The sequence below is a fragment of the Dromiciops gliroides genome, chromosome 1, assembly GCF_019393635.1.
Source record: "Dromiciops gliroides isolate mDroGli1 chromosome 1, mDroGli1.pri, whole genome shotgun sequence".
In the NCBI taxonomy this organism is placed as follows: domain Eukaryota; kingdom Metazoa; phylum Chordata; class Mammalia; order Microbiotheria; family Microbiotheriidae; genus Dromiciops; species Dromiciops gliroides.
In genome coordinates this window covers 611365534-611383573 of record NC_057861.1, presented here as the reverse complement: position 1 = coordinate 611383573, position 18040 = coordinate 611365534, and the positions used below count along the sequence as shown (strand labels likewise).

At 38.4% G+C, this 18040-nt stretch overlaps 1 protein-coding gene across 1 annotated transcript in view; it reads left to right on the top strand.

Annotated features, from left to right (window-relative positions):
- The window catches only part of PSAT1 (phosphoserine aminotransferase 1), a 39143-nt gene extending 22992 nt beyond the window's left edge, over positions 1–16151 (top strand). Inside the window, 2 exon segments of the mRNA XM_043972430.1 lie at positions 13660–13797; positions 14845–16151. Coding sequence (XP_043828365.1) covers positions 13660–13797; positions 14845–14950 — 244 coding nt within the window. The 3' untranslated portion in view covers positions 14951–16151.
- The last annotated feature ends 1889 nt before the right edge of the window (positions 16152–18040 follow it).

Genomic DNA, 18040 nt, shown 5'->3' with positions numbered 1-18040 from the left:
ACAAACCCAAAGGAAGTTGAGCTTGTAAGCTTAGAATATAAGATGCCTCTCACCACCAAAGATGTGACCTTGAAGAAATCCAACCAATCCAATCAAGCTAATTTCCCTCTCTAGGACAGGGGTTCTGAAGCTGGGGTCTTGTAGGGGTCAAATTTAGTATGGGGAGAATTAGTTGGGTGGCTCACCACAATATTGAGGTTCAGAAAATAATGAGAGACCTCTAGGCCCAGAATTTCATCTCTTCCAAACTGCCTTTTTTTAGTTATTTCACTAAGACTGATAAGAAAGGAAATTAACAGCCTCTTTTCTACAAACAAATCAGGCTTTATTAATTGGAACAAATCTACAACACAAATAAAGTTAATAGAGCCAGGGACAACGAGAAAGGGAATATGGGAAGGGAAAGATATGACCCACTTCCCAGATGATTAGAATCTAATTCTCTAGGGTAAAAAGGCCCCCAGGTACCTCGAATAAGCTTTGTTTCCTCAACTACTCAGAACAATTTAGTTCGAACAAAAACTGACTCAAACCCTAAACTTGCTTCTAGCTCAGCTAGCCTAAACAGCTATCCACCCTTCAACAACACAAACTCACCACCACCTGGAACATGTAGTTCTAAGGAGAATTGGCTGTGCAGTCTCTCCTGGTTTGGTCTGAAGGTCTACCACACACCAGCTTCTCTCTCTCTCCTCTCTCTCTGCTGTCCTTCCTGCCTCTCCCACTGGAAGGGAGGTTCTTAGCCCTGCTGAGTCTCCAGTTAGTTCATCATACCTCCTGGGCCCCATTATAATTTGGCCAGGCACATGTGGGCAGCGGGGAACTCCTAGGTGGGGCTTTTTCAAGGTTACATCTTTTCAGTCTGAACATGATGAAGCAAAGATGGGGTCATGGAAACCCCAAATCACAATTAATTTCTTATAGTCTGGGAACTTTTAAAAATATTTTGAGGGGGCAGCTAGGTGGTGCAGTGGATAAAGCACTGGCCTTGGATTCAGGAGGACCTGAGTTCAAATCCAGCCTCAGACACTTGACACTTAACTAGCTGTGTGACTCTGGGTAAGTCATTGCCCTGCAAAAAAAAAATTTGAACTAAATTCCAATATAATTGATTTCCTTTGTAATTATATGTATTTTATTTTATGTGTTTAAAAGCAGCATTCTGAGAAGTGGTCTATAGGCTATAGACTGCCCATGGGGTCTGGGACACACAAAAAGAGAAGGAAGTCTGTTCTAGGGAATATGACCCTTTCTATTCCCTGCCTCTTCTATATGCCTCTTGGACAGACTTACGTGTTTTATACTGGGGATACCTATCAGAAGCACTTATTTCATTCCTTGGATCTTAACTCCTACTCTTTTGATACCCTTCCGCTTGGTATTTGCTCTTTAAGAGAGTAAACTGCTTTCTGTGCCACAAGATGGAATGTCATCTTCCTCATACTAGCTCTATGAGCTCTGCTTCGGGGACAAGTTAGTTCCCTGCAACCAATTATTTATAAAACCAAATAATCAATTAAACTATATATTTTCACTAACTGCCCTTTTAAAAAATGCCCATCATGATGTGAGGTTCTGTGGAGGAATCAAAATAAGCATGGTATTTAATTGCTCTCCTTAAAAGGTTTATAGTCATTAAATTATAGATTTAGATTTGGGAGGGACCTTAGATGTCATCTGCTCCAACCCCCTCAATTTACAAATGAGGAAACCGAGGGTCAGGAAATGGTAGAGCCATTTTGTCCGGCCAGTGTCTGCAAATCAAGCATCTTCTTCCACTGTGCCACATTAACAGGCCCATACAAGACAGTATATTATCAGGTGGTGGAATATGTGGAACTGATTAAACATGTTTTAGGAGTTTAGAGGTAGGGAAACATTGTGTCTTAGAGCAAACAGAAGATTTCATGTTGGAAGTGGAAAATGAATTGGTTTTGAAGGATGGGGAGGATGTGTATAGGGGTAAGGATGGGTGGGGAATTCTAAGAAGACAATATAGCAAAAGTAAATCTAATACTAAATCTAGCATATGTTGGGGACAGAAGGTTATGGGTCTATTTAAGGTGGAGAGTTCAAGATGGGAATGGTAATAGATCTCTAGCCCATCAATACTCCACTACTACCTTCCCTCCCTAGGGCCTGATACTGAGTGAATATCATAGGCATTCAACAGTCTGAATCCAGACTACAAGATAAATAGTTGCTATAAAGTTTTAATGATAAGGCATAGTTAGAAACAGGAATCTGGGTCTTACCAGGATCCTTACTATTTATCCAGCTATAGCTCTACTCTAAGTGGGAAAAGTTGGGCTCTTGGAATGATTCAGCCTCTGATTTTAGCCCCATTGTATCCTGAGGTCTTTCATATTTTTTGCATTCTTTGTAATAAAGCTTGGGGAAACCATCTGGGAATATAAAGGTCATAATCTATTTACCCTTGGATTTGCCTCCTGGTGATGGGTAGTGACCAACTATAAAGGGCACTATGTTCATGATGATAATTGAACCATTGATCTAATTCAGTCATGGCATAATTCTCTGAAACTTTCTTCTGGATCTTACCTTGAAACCTATTCCACACTTATCTCCTAGTCTCTTTGAATTCTCCCCTGTGTTCTCCCCCTACCCAATGCACACATAGATATGGAAATATACCTATTTTTTCCAGTAAGCCATTTTCCCCCAGTATAAAAATGTTATTAGAATGGTTCTTATCTTCAAATGCCCATTTTAGAAGTTCCTAATTTCATTCAAATCATGTCATTAAACCTTTCTTATTTCAAAATACTTTGCCTTTTGGGGGAAGAAAAAACTTTCCCCAGTGGCAATACTTCCTGGACTCCCCTCTCCCTTGCTTTCTCATTGGGCTTCCTTTAATGCATACTTTTTTAAAGGAAATGGACAAATAAAAGGAAAACCCCCCAAAACTTCTTTATGTATTTATAAATCTATGAGCATATGGTCAAAACTTAATATGTAAAAGACTAGGGAATGATTGTGGGAAAAGGCAGACATCTTAGAAAACGGTAGAAAAAAATGAAAGTTAAAAAGAATGGATGGAGCTAAAGGGAAGGGGAACCTCTGAGCACCTTTTTCCCATTATACACCATTGGAGATAGACCACAGTAAAGACATTCATTCTCTAGTAGACACCTGTTAATTGAAGTGTTGTATATGGGACAATCTTATCCTGAGACCTCTGTTCCCTTAGAACATCCCCTCCCATTCAGGTTTCTGTACCTATAAACAGTGTTATCCTAGGGTTTATATAGTCTCATATAGAATAAACTACAAGCATGTCTTTTCAAGTTCTAAACACTCCTGTCCCAAGAAATGTAATTCATAACATTAATAAATAACAATCGACATTTATATAGCACTTTAAAGCTGGTGAAGCACCTAACGTCCTTTATCTCATTGTAGCATCACAGCAACCCTGTGATATAGGTGCAGTAGGGATCATTATTATCATTTTACAAGTGAGGAAACACTCAGAAGTTAAGTGACTTGCCCAGGGTTAACACAATTAGTAAGTACAAGGTAGGAATCAAAACTGGATCTTTCTGAATGCAAATTTACCGCTCAATTTCCTATGCCATATTATACTAAAATATTCTTGCACAATTATTCTTCTGACAAGAACAGATTTCTGGGGCAGCTAGGTGGCGCAGTGGATAGAGCACCGGCCCTGGATCAAGGAGGACCTGACTTCAAATGTGGCCTCAGACACTTAATACTTACTAGCTGTGTGACCCTGGGCAAGTCACTTAACCCCAATTGCCTCACCAAACCAAACCAAACAAAACAAAAGAACAAAACAAAACACAGATTGCTATTGTTGATGTCATCTTAAAATGGCCAGTACTTAACTTCCTGGCAGCTCCCCAGTGTTTCCCTGCATCTACCTAGAGCTGTTCTGAAATTTTGCTCTTTTCTCTTTTTCTAGGAAACAGTACAAGTAGTCTATCCCCAAGAGAGGGATGGACAAAATGTGCTTCAACCCAGAGGTTGAAAATAAGATTTTTGGATAAGATAAGTTACTTTGCAGGTACAATCAACACCCTCTCTTGCTATTGTTTTTTTTGTTTAAGAAAGAGAGACTACATTCCATTTCAGTGACATGGGTTGATGGATGTTGACAGGGAAGCATAGTTCTCTGGGAGTTCACTGAGGAAAAGAATTCCCAGTTAAGCCATTCTTTCTAAATTACTTAGTAACCTTAGCAGTAGGAGTTCATGGACCAGAATGGGGGCTCTCTTGTATGCCCCTGATTCCCTTGAGTTTTTTCTATTGCCCAGTTCAAATAGTTCTGTTCCAAACAATTCCAAGCCATTTTTATAGGAATTCTGAGTACCAAATCTTCCATTTTATCTTCACAATAATTCCTCTGCACCTGTGCCAGGCTCTTTCCCAGGATTGTGCGACCAGAACCTAGAACATAGCAGGCGCTATATTATGTTTTGAAACATTCTCTCTGGAATAGGTTTTTTAAAAATGTTGTTATCTTTTTTTTTTGTATAACCTAGAGTTCTGATGGATTCCTCCTTGTTCTTCACCTTCCAAGAGAAAATCTCTTAAAGAACAAAGACAGGGGCAGCTAGGTGGCGTAGTGGATAAAGTACCAACCCTGGATTCAGGAGGATCTGAGTTCAAACCCACCCTCAGACACTTGGCATTTACTAGCTGTGTGACCCTGGGCAAGTCACTTAACATTCATTGCCCTGAAAAAACAACAACCCCCAAACCAAAACCCAAAACAAACAAAAAAAGAATAAAGACAGAAAAAATTGGCGAAATAAAACAGTGCAAAAGTCTGACATAATGTCAGACTTTCCCCACTATATATGTTCTCTCTCTATATGTATATATATAATATATATAGGAGATATGATATATAGTAAAATATATAGTATATACACAGATGGAATATATAATGGGTGTATATATACTTCTAAATGTACACATATATACACACATAATGCAATTTATACACATGCGTACATGTATGTGTCATATCCTATACCCATAGTCTCCCACCTCTGCAAAAAAGTAGGGCAAGGTGTTGATTCATGTTCAGAGATCATTTGCAAATATTTATCCCATAGAAGAGGAGACTTGGCAAGACTTTCTTCACTGCTATCTTCAAATGTTTGAAGTCTTCTCATATGGAAAAGGAATTAGCCTTATTCTTGTGTCCATAGGAAGTAAAACTAGAATGGGTGAATGATATCAACTCAGTATTAAGAAAGAGCTTAACAGGGGCAACTAGGTTGGCTCAGTGGATAAAGCACTGGCCCTGGATTCAGGAGGACCTGAGTTCAAATCTGGCCCCCCAAAACGTGACACTTACTAGCTGTGTGACACTGGGCAAGTCACTTTAACCCTCATTGTCCTGCAAAAAAAAAAGAAAGAAAGAAAGCTTAACAGTCAGAGTAGTGTGGAAATGGAATTGAATACCTTGATAGGGAGTGAGTTCTCCATTACTGGTAGTGTTCAAATTGGGGTTCGATGACTAGTTCTTGATATTCTCAAGAGACTTCATATTTCTGGCCAGGGTCAGACCAAATGACTTCTCAGGTCATTTCTAATTTTTACATTCTTTGAACTCAGTGTTCATTCTGGCACTTCTCTTTGCTTCTTGAGATAGTCTTCCTTTGGAGTAGAAATTAGTATGGGATGGATGCACCCATCACATACCCCTTCGACAGTTTTTCTATCTATTGTCTTACATAATTCTGGGGAAGCTTCCTTGAGGAAAAGTATTTCCAGTTAGGAAATACTTTCTCAGTGAACTTGGCAATCATTAATAGGAGATGATGTGCACTCAAGTGTGATTCCCATGAATTCATCTCACTGCCTCATTCAAATAGCCCCAAATGGTCCCAAGCCGTTTGAGGAATGCTGAGCACCAAATTTCCGGTTTTCCGGTTCTCACCTTCTTGAGGCAGTACAAATCCTGTAATTTTACTGTCTTTTCAGCTATAAGTTCCCCTGGGATGCTGCTTTCTCTTTACACTTACCTCCCACTGATCTTACATTGATATTTTGGGGAGTTTAAGCACATTATTCAGAGATGACTGGAACTCCTTGGCATCAGCTCTTGGGAGTTCTATGAGACACAAACATACCAGCAATATTTAGGGAAATACATTGAGATCTTTAGTGGGTAAAAAGATGGAAGCCAAGAGAAGGAGCCTTACCTAAAGAAGACAGACAGCTCTGACCACTTTTGTGCTGCTGCCGTGTTGAGGGCTTTTTTCCTTCTTTTGTTTTTGCTGCTCACACACCTAAAGAACAGTGTCTGAGTCAAACTCTTCCCTTTAGTGGAGCCATAGGATCTCCTGTTTTAAGTTGGAAGTGATCTCAGAGGTCATAATATTGTCTGGATGAGGAAACTGATGTTTGGAGCTCTTTAGAATCTTGCCCAGGGTCATACAGCTAGTAAACGTGCATAAATCTCAAGTCTTCTGTTTTGGTCTTTATAAGGGGAAGAAATAGTATCAAGGAGGGTCTATGTTTAGAATTTTTGTGATGGCTGTTGAGCTTCCCTACCCAGGCCCCCCCATCCCAATATGAAAATGTACTAATTCTGGCCCATAGTCTATTATATCTCTGTTAGGAAGTAGGTAGCATCTTTCCTCCTAAATCTTCTGGAGTCCTGATTAGTCTTAGATTGATCATGGTTCTTAAATCTTTCAAAGTTAATTCCAATGATGTTACTGAACAAGTGGTTCTGGCTTTGTTCACTTTACTCTGCATCAGTTCATACAAGTTTTCTCAGGTTCATAACATTTTTCATAGTGCAATGGTATTTCTATTATATTCATGTATCATACTTTGTTTAGCCATTCTCCAATTGATAGGCATCCTGTTAGTTTTCCAGTTCTTTTGCTACTACAAAAAGAGCTGTTATAAATATTTTTGTACCTGTGGGTCCTTTTTTCTTTCTTTGTTCTTTTTGAAGTATAGACCTAGTATTGATACTTGGATTTTGGGGCATAGTTTGAGCCAAAAGTGCACCACTATCCATAACTGCCCAATTTTTTTTTATTTTTGCAGGGCAGTGAGGGTTAAGTGACTTGCCCAGGGTCACACAGCTAGTGAGTATGAAGTATTTGAGGCTGGATTTGAACTCAGGTCCTCCTGAACCCAGGGACGCTGCTTTATCTACTGTGCCACCTAGCTGCCCCCACTGCCCAATTTTAAAGCTAGAAGCTCGAAGGCCATAGAAAAATAACAACAACATGAGAAATATTGTCTGATTAAATCCCAAGGAATCCTGGGTGTTTAGTTTCTTCTATTATATGATTTCTCTAGTTTCCCTAATCTGGGAATTAATCTCAGAATCCCCAATCTCTTAATCTGAGAATAGGGGAGTTTAGGTCTACATGATGTATATAGGTGCCTGCTTGACAGCAGTCTGGTTCCCAGTTTTCTAAAGCAGAATATATTATTTCTCCCCTTTTTCTCAGTCACCTCTATAGTGGCTAATGGTTAAGACATTAGTCCAGAAATATTTTCAACACGTGTCAATGTGGAAGACAGTGCACAACATGGGGATGCCTAGAAGAGCACCATCTCTTCAGAACCTTAGGAGATCATTGACTTAATTATACTCCTTCCATGAATATAGATCAAGACCTTTTAGTTCATGATTTTGTGAGTTACTATAACACCTACCTCCCAAGATTATCATCGGGATAAAATGAGATAATATTTATAAAGCACTTTGTATACCTTAAAGTGCCATATAAATGCTAGCTATTATTATTATTAGTTTAAATTATAAAAGTATTTTATTACTTTCCAGTTACATGTAGAGATAGTTTTCAACATTTGTTTTTATAAGATTTCTAGTTTCCAATATTTTTCCTCCCTCCCCCCTCCCCAAGACAGCAAGTAATCTGATATAGGTTATATATGTACAATAACCTTAAACATATCTCTGCATTAGTCATGTTAAAAGAGAAGAATCAGAGCAAAAAGGAAAAACCTCAAAAAAGAAAAACAACAGCACCAAAAACAAGAGAAATGGTATGATTCAATCTGAATCCATATTCCACAGTTCTTTTTTTTTTCTGAATTTGGAGAGCCTTTTCTATCATGAATCCTTTGGAACTATCTTGTACCGTTGTATTGCTGAGAAGAATCAAGTCTATCACAGTTGATCAACACATAATGTTGATTGTTCTCCTGGTTCTGCTCATCTCACTCATCATCAGTTCATGCAAATCCTTCCAGGTTTCTCTGAAATCTGCCTGCTCATTGTTTCTTACAGCACAATAGAATTCAGTTACATTCATATACCACAACTTGTTCAGCCATTCCCGAATTGATGGGCAGCCCCTCAATTTCCAATTCCTTGCCACCAGAAAAAGAGCAGCTATAAATATTTTTGTTCATGTGGGTCCTTTTCCCTTTTTTATGATCTCTTTGGGAAAAAGACCCAATCGTGGTATTACTGGGTCAAAGGGTATGCACAGCTTTATAGCCCTTTGGGCATAATTCCAAATTGCTAGCTATTATTATTAATCATTATCATTATTAGAGGCAACTAGGTGGCACAGTGGACAGAGCTGGACTTGGAGTCAGGAAAGCCTGAGTTCAAATCCTACCTCCTATACTTACTATCTGTGTGACCTTAGACAAGTCACTTAACCTCAATATGCCTCTGTTTCCTTATCTATAAAATGGGGATAGTAGCACCTGCCTTCCAGGGTTTTGAGGATAAAATGAGATAATATTTGTAAAATGCTTCACAAACCTTAAAGGGTTATATAAATGCAAGCTATTTATCGTCATCACTACCATCATCATCATCCAGAAAATTCATTCTCTAGTTGATGAGCCTCTGAAGTTAGCCAAGTTGGTTTGGGGATGACAGTTCATCCCTAGCCCATGTCCTAAACTTTTCCAGCTAGAGAGGACCTTCCATAATTCATACTTATTGCTGTACCCTTTAGTAGCCCTAGGTTGACTTTTGTGCAGTGATCGTGGTTTCCTGTGGTCCTTTGGTAGAGTTACAGCCCATTTACTAGGCTAGAATGCACAATAGGGAGTGGTAACTTTTCTTACTTCCTGGGACCATCTCTAACTTACCTCAGATTACTGTATGCAGCCAGTTAAATTTTTAAAAATGTTTTATTGGTGCTTTCTGTTTCTTGTTTTATTTTGCTACAATAATTTCCTTAAATACCCCCTCTGTGATTAAAATCACCTTTTTAGTAAAACAAAACTGAGAGGGGAAAATACCCCCAATCTATTCTGATAGCATATACAGCATTCTCCATTCTCAGTTCTTCATCTGAAATGAGCAGGAGAAGGAAATATCAGACTACTCTAGTGTCTTTGCCAAGAAACCTCTAGATGGGGTCAGGAATTGTCAGCCCCAACTGAAAACAACAAAAACCAACAAAAAAAGCATTTATAGCACTTGAAGGTTTGCAGAGTGATTTGCATGGGCTATCTCATTTGATACAACTCTAAGAGGTGGGTACTATTAATATCTCCATTTCACAGAGGAGGAAACTTAGGTTGAGACTAAAATTTCAAGGTTGAATTTATTATTTTTAGTCCTTGGCATTCCCCTCCCATCTGAGATGTTCTGAATGTGCTTTGGCCTGGATCCATGGTCATGGCTAAGTGGTCTTTTAAAATTCCTTGCATTTTGTGAACTTCAGGTTTTCATTTTCATAGAAATCTTGTAGAATCTTGGTGCTAGTAACAGACCTTAAAGATCATCTAAACCAACCCCTTTATTGTGCAGAATAAAGAGTTGAGCCATAGACACGTGAAGTGACTTTCCCAAAGTCACGCAGTAGGGCCAGTGGCCAGGCTATTTGAAAGGTGTCTCTGTGGTGTGATAGACTCTTATATTCCTTCATAGTAGCTAAGATTTAAACATCACTTTAAGGTTTGTAAAGCCCTTTACTTGTTATCTGATTCAATCCTCACAACCACTCTGTGAAGTATATATTATTATTCCCATTTTACAGATGAGGAAACTGAGACAGAGAGTGGTTAAGTGACTTCTCCAGGGTCACACTGTTAGTTTGTGTCTGAGGTAGTATTTGAACTCAGGGCTCCCTGACTCTAAGGCTAGTACATTTTATCCATTGTGCCACTTGTATTGCAGTAGAAAAAGTGAATGTTTTTGGGGGGAAAGCCTTAAACACCAATTTTCCACATGGTAGCTGTTCCTTTTTCTAAATAAGATGTGCATTTAATTGCTGAACATCAAGACAAGAACCAGTACATTGCATTTTCCCCAGCAGTAGAATGTCTAAACAGCGTAGCTGTGGTGTTTTTAATTTAAATGTCAGCTATGAAATAACCTAGCATCTCATGGAAAAGAAAGGGACAGCAATTCAAGTCCAAAGCCCATTACAAGGTATTTGGTTATTCCCTTTAGTATCTATTCTGCCTTAAAGGTGTACGCTTGACTCCTATTAACTTTCATAGGAATTATGTATGTGCCTCTAGGGGAGAGTATAACTCTTAATGGGAACTTCCCTTCCACTGCTTTTATTTGCAGTTTAATTTTAATGAATCCCACCTAGCAGAGACTTCAAATAAAATGGAATGTGCTTTTGCTTAAAAATAAATAAATAAGTAAATGAATGATTACACGATACATCTAGGTTTTTGTCTCCTAGAACAAAGCTTTCCTTGTTCTTTCTTACATCTCCATAGTATCCCAGTAAAATACTCTGAGTTGCTCATTATTTTCAAAATCAGAACCCAAGAGCCAACTGTGATTTTTTCCCCCTTAGGCAAGAGTTGCTGGTTGTCAATAAGGTTCCCCCATATCCTTGAGCACCCTCCAGTCAAGCGTGGCAGATAGAGCTGCTTAGATGTGGGAATACTGTTCAGATTCTGACTACTACTACTTGTCCCCCACTAATAACACTTTCAAGTGTTACATTCACAAATTTTTATGGGGATACATCAGATTTCTCTAAGAGATATTTCTTGTCTTGCCTGGAAAGTCCCTGGTCCCTTCCACACTGTTTCATACTGTAGTAGAAAGGGCCCCTTCTCCTGCCTCATCGTATTTCTCCTCTTTTCCTTGATCTTTTACATCTCCCCAATGGCAACTTAGCCATCACACCAGCCAGTTCTTTTAGGGCCAGAAGATGTAGTTTTTTAAAAATTCTTTTAGTATTTTTTCCAATTATATGTAAGTATTGTTTTCATCATTCATTTTTGTAAGATTTTTGAGTTCTGGATTTTTCTTCCACGCTCCCTACCTTCCCTTTTCCTGAAGCCACCAAGCAATCTGATATAGGTTATACATTATATTCATGTTAAACATACTCTGTTATTTCTAATGTATTTCTCCACAGTGAAAATAGAAACAAAATAACAGCTAAACGCCTCTGCTGCCTTCCTGTTGTCAGTTATAATTGTTCCATCTACCCCCAAGCAGAGGTACTATCCCTTTCTTGAGTCTCCTTTTTTTCTCCCAATCTAGCTTAAAAGCAAAACCCAAGACAACAGACCCTTTTTGTTGCCCTTAGCTTTCTAAAATAAGCTTTGGTATATTTTGGCATTCTATATTGCTGACTATTTTTATGTCATCCATACCACAGTAATATTAATTCTCTGTAACCTGGCCTTGATTCTGTCATCTCTAAATTTCTTTTAAAATTCTAAGTTGGCTAGGGAGTTCCCTGTGCATCCACATCTGTGTTGTATAGGGGAATAGTAACCAGGGAAGGAAGCTATGGTTAGTGGAGTCATAAAAATGGTGAGTAAATCAAATCAAGGATAGCATTTATTTAATTACTGTGCCCAAAGCAAGAGGTAGGAAAGAGGGAGATAGGAGTGAGACCTGATCTCTTGTAGGGCAGATGGCAGGATGGCCCAAGTGGGCAGCTAGATGGGTAGATGGGCTGTAAAGCATGATCTAGTTTGCAGCTGGCTAGACAGAGTAGGCCCCATTCTGCTTCACCATGGGACCTTTTTTAGATGAAAAGCTGAAACACAAATTATAGCATATTCTTAAAGAAATGGAGCTTTATTACTTTTAAGTACCTACAGTAACTGCTGACAAAGTGCCCCCTGCTGGGCCTGCTATGCAAAAGTGCCCCCTACTGGGCTTGCTATAATGAATAGATGAAGTTTGTGATAATTAGCATTATTTGCATTTAAACAGTTTTGTATGCTGAAGCTTTGAAAAACAGTTTGTTCTCTCCACTAGATTAATCATGCTTCCTATAATCTCATTTACATTATTCATTTACTTCCTACACCCTTTCTTCACAGATTGTGCAAAGAGAAACCTCAGCTCAGCCCAGATCTAATTATTGGGGATTTTAAGTTAGTGGAGTCCAGCATAATGATAATTTGCTATATTACATAAATACCTTAAGAACATTTGATTTGCTGATGGATGTCAGTACTCTTTCTGCTCACACACCATTCCCAACCCTTTTCTAATTTAGTTGTTTAAGAAATTCTGGAGAATTGGAGAAATTCTGAAAATGCCCACCTCCTTCAGCCAGCCTTATATTGAGGTTTTCTGTATCCAGTTAACTGGTCCCTCCACAAAAGAAAGGTCCCATACTCGGGGCCTTTCCAGCTTTGTATAGCACCTGACAGAGCTTGCACTGCCTTGATATATAGAGTTATCCTCATCCTGGGTGTGGCTGATGAGGTGTTGGGTTAAGACTGTAGTACAAGACTTTATATCACTTAATCAGCAAACATTTATTAAGCACCTACTATGTGCCAAATCCTGTAGCAAACATGAAATAGTCTCTTGCCCAGGAAGCTTACATTCTATTGGAGGAGACAGCATACATACACACACACACATACATACAAACATGCATACACACACATATATACACATACACTTACACACATCACACACATGCACACATATACACATATGTATATATATATATATAATTAAAAAAATAAATACAAAATAATTTTTTTCTTGTCAGGGAAAGTAGAAGAATACTAAATAATAAATCTGTAGATAAATGGAAGGAAGGAAGGAAGGAAGGAAGGAAGAAAAAGAAAGAAAGAGAAAGGAGGAAGAGAGGAAGAAGAGAAAGAGGAAGAGAGAGGAAGGAGAGAGAAGAAAAGAGATGAGAGAAAGAGGAAGCAAAATGAAGAGAGAGGAAGAAAGAGATGAAGAAAGAAAAATAAGATAGAGCCTAATTCTTACATGATGCTTTATTACCCCTAATTAGAATGCAATACCCTCTTCAATCTGTTGAAATCCTTTCAATTCTATAAGGCTCAGATCATCCCATCACCTACTCAGTAAAAGGCCTACCCTAAGTACCCCCACCCAGGCTTCTAGGCTTCTGTGATTTCTCCCTTTTCCTTGAACTCTTCCCCTATCCTCCTGCAACTTAAGTTTTCTGTTTGAGAGCAGGAACTGTTTATGTTTTGCCTTGTTTTCTCTGTCCAGTGGTTAGCCCAGTGTCTGGCACAGAGAGGTGCTTAGTAAATGCTGGTTGACTGATGGATTTGCTATTTCCTCATATTACCTTTTCTTGTGTTCCTTCCATTCCATCCCGACTAGATTATTAAATGTCTCGATAGCAATGCCTTACATGCAGGAAGATTTCAAGGCATCATTTGTTGATAATAAGCTACCCATTCCAGAGCAGCTACTTTAACCAATGCAGTGTTTTTCAGATGCCCAGTGGAGAAACAGAACAGAAGTAAAATGAACATCCCTTTCCGTATTGGTAGTATTAAGGGAGACGAGACTTTGGAAAAGACATTTCTTGAGAAAGCTGTTGACCTTAATATGATCTCTTTGAAAGGGCATAGGTAAGTATAATGACTCAAAAGTTTGAGACAGAGATTTGGCTTAGCCTCTACAGGAAAAAGTAGAAGTTAATTGAGTTGGATGGACAGGGACCTGCCCTTTAGTATTTTTTGTTTGTTTGGTTTTTCAAGCATACCAACTATATAATTTGCTGAGAAAGAACCATCATCACAGAAATGATCCTGCCTCATTTTCTATTTACTTGTGGAATGTGAAATTTACATCATGTCTTTATTTTTGAAATGTATTAAAATATGTATTGTGGCCTGGAATTGTGGTTGAAAAAACAAACAACTTTAGCTGGTAATGCTCTGCTCTACCCTCCTTTTTTTCCAAATCCCAACTTCCCCATAAATATTAGTGGCATTAGGTAGTCTAAATCCAGGCTTAGTGTGAAACCCAGTGGCTATCTGTGCATTTGTAGAGGTCACTATTGTTGGAAGCTAGGGGTGAAAAGACGTAAGGAAGACTCGTTAGTATTAGAGAAGGGATTATACTTTTACTGCTCCAGACATCAATATCCATGACCAGTGAATGGAAATGAGAGGGAGATGTATTGGGGTTTATTATAAGGAAGACTTTTATTTTAATTAAATTTTTTTTTTTAAATCTTTATTTATTTATATTATTACTATTATGATTATGATTATTATGTTTTGTGGGGCAATGAGGGTTAAGTGACCTGCCCAGGGTCACACAGCTAGTAAGTGTCAAGTGTCTGAGACCAAATTCGACTTCAGGTCCTCCTGATTCCAGGGCCCATACTTTATCCACTGTGCCACCTAGCTGCCCCCAGGAAGATTTTTAATTAGAATTGTCTCATGCTGGAACTGACTGTTTCATTACATAGCCAGTTCTTCATCACTAGAAGTGAAGGCCAGATGACCTTCCTGCCTTCTTATATTAGTAAAAAGGCTGGATTTGATACCCTTGAAAGGTCTCTTTATATTCTGAGTCCAGTCTTGACAACTTCCTTCTGAAAAGGGTGAATGGAAAGTAGCATGCTCAGTCAAGCAAAATGTCAAACATTTTCCCTTTGGTTTCTCCAGGTCTGTTGGAGGAATCCGTGCTTCTTTGTATAATGCGGTCACCACAGAGGATGTTCAGAAGCTGGCTGCATTCATGAAGACCTTTATGGAAATGCATAAGCTGTGAATACTTTGGTGCAAATTTATCTACTGCCTATTTAAAAACAGGCAACCTATTAAAATAATTGTGGCATATGTAGCTATAAGCACTTAACAAAGTAAGTTATTTCCCCCTATAAACAAGCCTACTGTAACTCTTTAAAAAATATCAAAACTGTTACAAGATACTTTGCCACTACAAAGCCAATGACAGCTGCCATCTTCACTTTGACTAGTACTGTACAATTTTTAAAGCTATACTTCTGTGGTTTTTTTGAGATTCAGTTTTTTCCTTCCCTGTTGCTTTTTGTTTTCCTTGCTAAATCTCAGTATGCAAATTTTGACTGTGTGCTTAGTTCAGCTTTTTGAATATCCTGGCCTCTCTTGGCACAAGTGCCAATAATAGAAAGGACCAGACACTTCCTGGGGTTCCAGGGATGTTCTGGACCAGGGGCAGCAAACTACAGCCTGAGGGCCAATGTGGTCTTCTCCTGTTTTTGTATAGCAGGCTAGCCAGGAATGGTTTTTACATTTTTTAATACAACATAACTTTATTTTAAAGTATAAGAACCATCCTTAGCTTTCAGGCTATTGGTAGGCCAGATTTGGTCCATGGTCTATAGCTTGTTGACATCTGCTCCAGATTGATGAGCTGGGCTACACTCATGGTCTGCTTCCATTTATTAAGATCACTGATTGGGAGCTCAGAGAGTAAAGGCACAGGGCAAAGCATGGCTCTTTCTTTGTCCCAAATGTTCTCTTAAAGAGACAAAACTTGTAAGACTGTTCCTCATAAGGTCTACTTTTAATATAAAATATTATCTTTCTCTGCATTTATATTTCAAGTAACAGTTCTTTGTAGGATACATCAGCGCTTTGATATATACTTGTAATCACAGTTGTTATGCAAGAAGCCTTATTTAGTATATTTACAAGGGGTTGTGATGTGGGCTTTTTTTTTTTTTTTTTTGCTTTCTGCTTCTCTTCTCAGACTGGAGGATTTGCTTCCCTCCCTCCCCCAATGCCTTTCCTATCTGTTAAGTTCAAACCAGAGCCTTTGTTAAAATCCCCTAAAATCCCTTTGCTTGTTGGCTTTTCTTTGCTTGATGGGTCAGCACTCTGACTTCTGGGGAGATGCTTGGTGAAAAACCCTATTCTCATTCTTTTATGTGCATTGATCAGTATGTGATACAGAACACATTAAGCCATATTAAAAGTACTAAAACTTGTCCCTCTTCTAAGTGTCTTTCCTGCTCTATTGAGCACTGGCTGTGCTTTATAGTTTTTGTTTAGAGAAAGTGGATAAAATAACAACATGTCTAGATGTGGTAGAAAGCACATTGGATCTGGAGTCAAAAATACCTGAGAGTTAAGATTTAGCCTCACATACTTACTAGCTCTGTGACCCTGGGCAAGTTGTCTAAACCTCTCTTTGCCTCAATTTCCTCATCTGTAAAATGGGGATCATAAACCTCCCAAGGTTGTTGTGAGGATCCAATGAGATAACATTCTGAAATGCTTTTGCAAACCCCAAAGCACTGTATAAAAGCTAGTCATAATGTGATGTCTGATAAAGGTAAATTGGTCTTTTAAGTTTTATATAATAATCATTTCCAGGTAATTTTCCTGTCTTTATCACTTAGAAAACCTTCCCTTGTGACAAAGAAAAATAGCTAGGTGGCATAGTGGACAGTGCTGAACTTAGTCAGGAAGACCTAGATTAAAATTCTGCCAGACCGTTGCTAGTTGTGTGACCCTGAGCAAGTCACTTAATTTCTTAGCCTCAGTTTTCTCATCTGTATAAAGAGGAAAATAAAAGCACTTACCTCCCAGGGGTTTTGTGAGGAGCCAGTGAAATAATATGTGTGTTGTAAGCTCTATACAAATACTAGCTATTATTGTTAGCTAAACAAAGCCAATATACACAGTGACTTTGACACGATATTCTACACCCGTAAGTTGATAAACATTTTGAGCACTGTGCGAGGCACTAGGAATACATAGATGAAAATGAAAATGATTCTGCTTTCAGGGGAGATAATATATACATATAAGTATTTGCAAATATATGCAAAATGAATACAAGTTAATTGGTGGAGGGAAGGCACTAGAATTAGGGATGTCAGTTAGTTATCTAAGGAAAGGAGGGAAACATATTTCTTCATCTCTTCTTCAAGGCCTTCAAGATTAGTCATTACAATTGTATAGGATTATGCATCGTTTTAGGGTTCTTTTTGTTTACATTACTTTGGGCATCATGTGCATTGTCTACCTGGGTCTACTTCCTTAATTCTGCATCAGTACATTTCTCGATTCTCTGAAGGTTTTTAATTTGTGGTATCTTTTAGCATGATAGCCTTCAATTACATCCATGCACCACAATATATCCAGTTATTCCTAATCAGCGGTGACCCATTTTGTTTCCAGCATGTTTTGCTACCTCAAGAATGCTGCAATTAATATTATGACATATATTAGGCTTAATTATTTTTATATCACCTAAATTTCCTTGTGGCTTGCCCGTCATTCTTCAGATTTGGGCTTTTAACAAAGAATTTTTTAAAAGAAAAAGAAAAAAGAGTTAGCAAAGTCTATGAGTACATTAAAAAAAATCTTAATCATGCTATATCCTATACCCACAGACCCCTTACTTTTTACAAAGGAGTGTGTGGTGGTAGTGGGGGGAACATCTCAAATCTCATTTTTGTGGCCAAGCTTGTTCTTTGTAATTTTGTTACATTCATTTTCTTTTTTTGTAGTTATTTTATTTCCATTTTTGATAGTCATTATGTATATTGTCTACTTGACTCTGCTTACCTCACTTTGTGTCAGTTCATGGAAGTCTTCCTATGCATTTCTGTGTTCAGCATATTGACTAGTATTGTCATTTCAATTTTACAGATGAATAAACTGAGGTAGATAGCTATTAAGTGAGTGACTCAGGGTCATGTGGTGCGCGTGGGTGTGTGCGTGCATGCGTGTGTATGTGTGTGTGTGTGTGTGTGTGTGTGTTTAAGGGTTAAAAAAAAAAGGGTTTTCTGCCAAGATTAGCATTCTATCCAGGAAATCATCACAATCTAGTAATCAACATTAAGCACTTATGTGCTAAGAGCTAAGA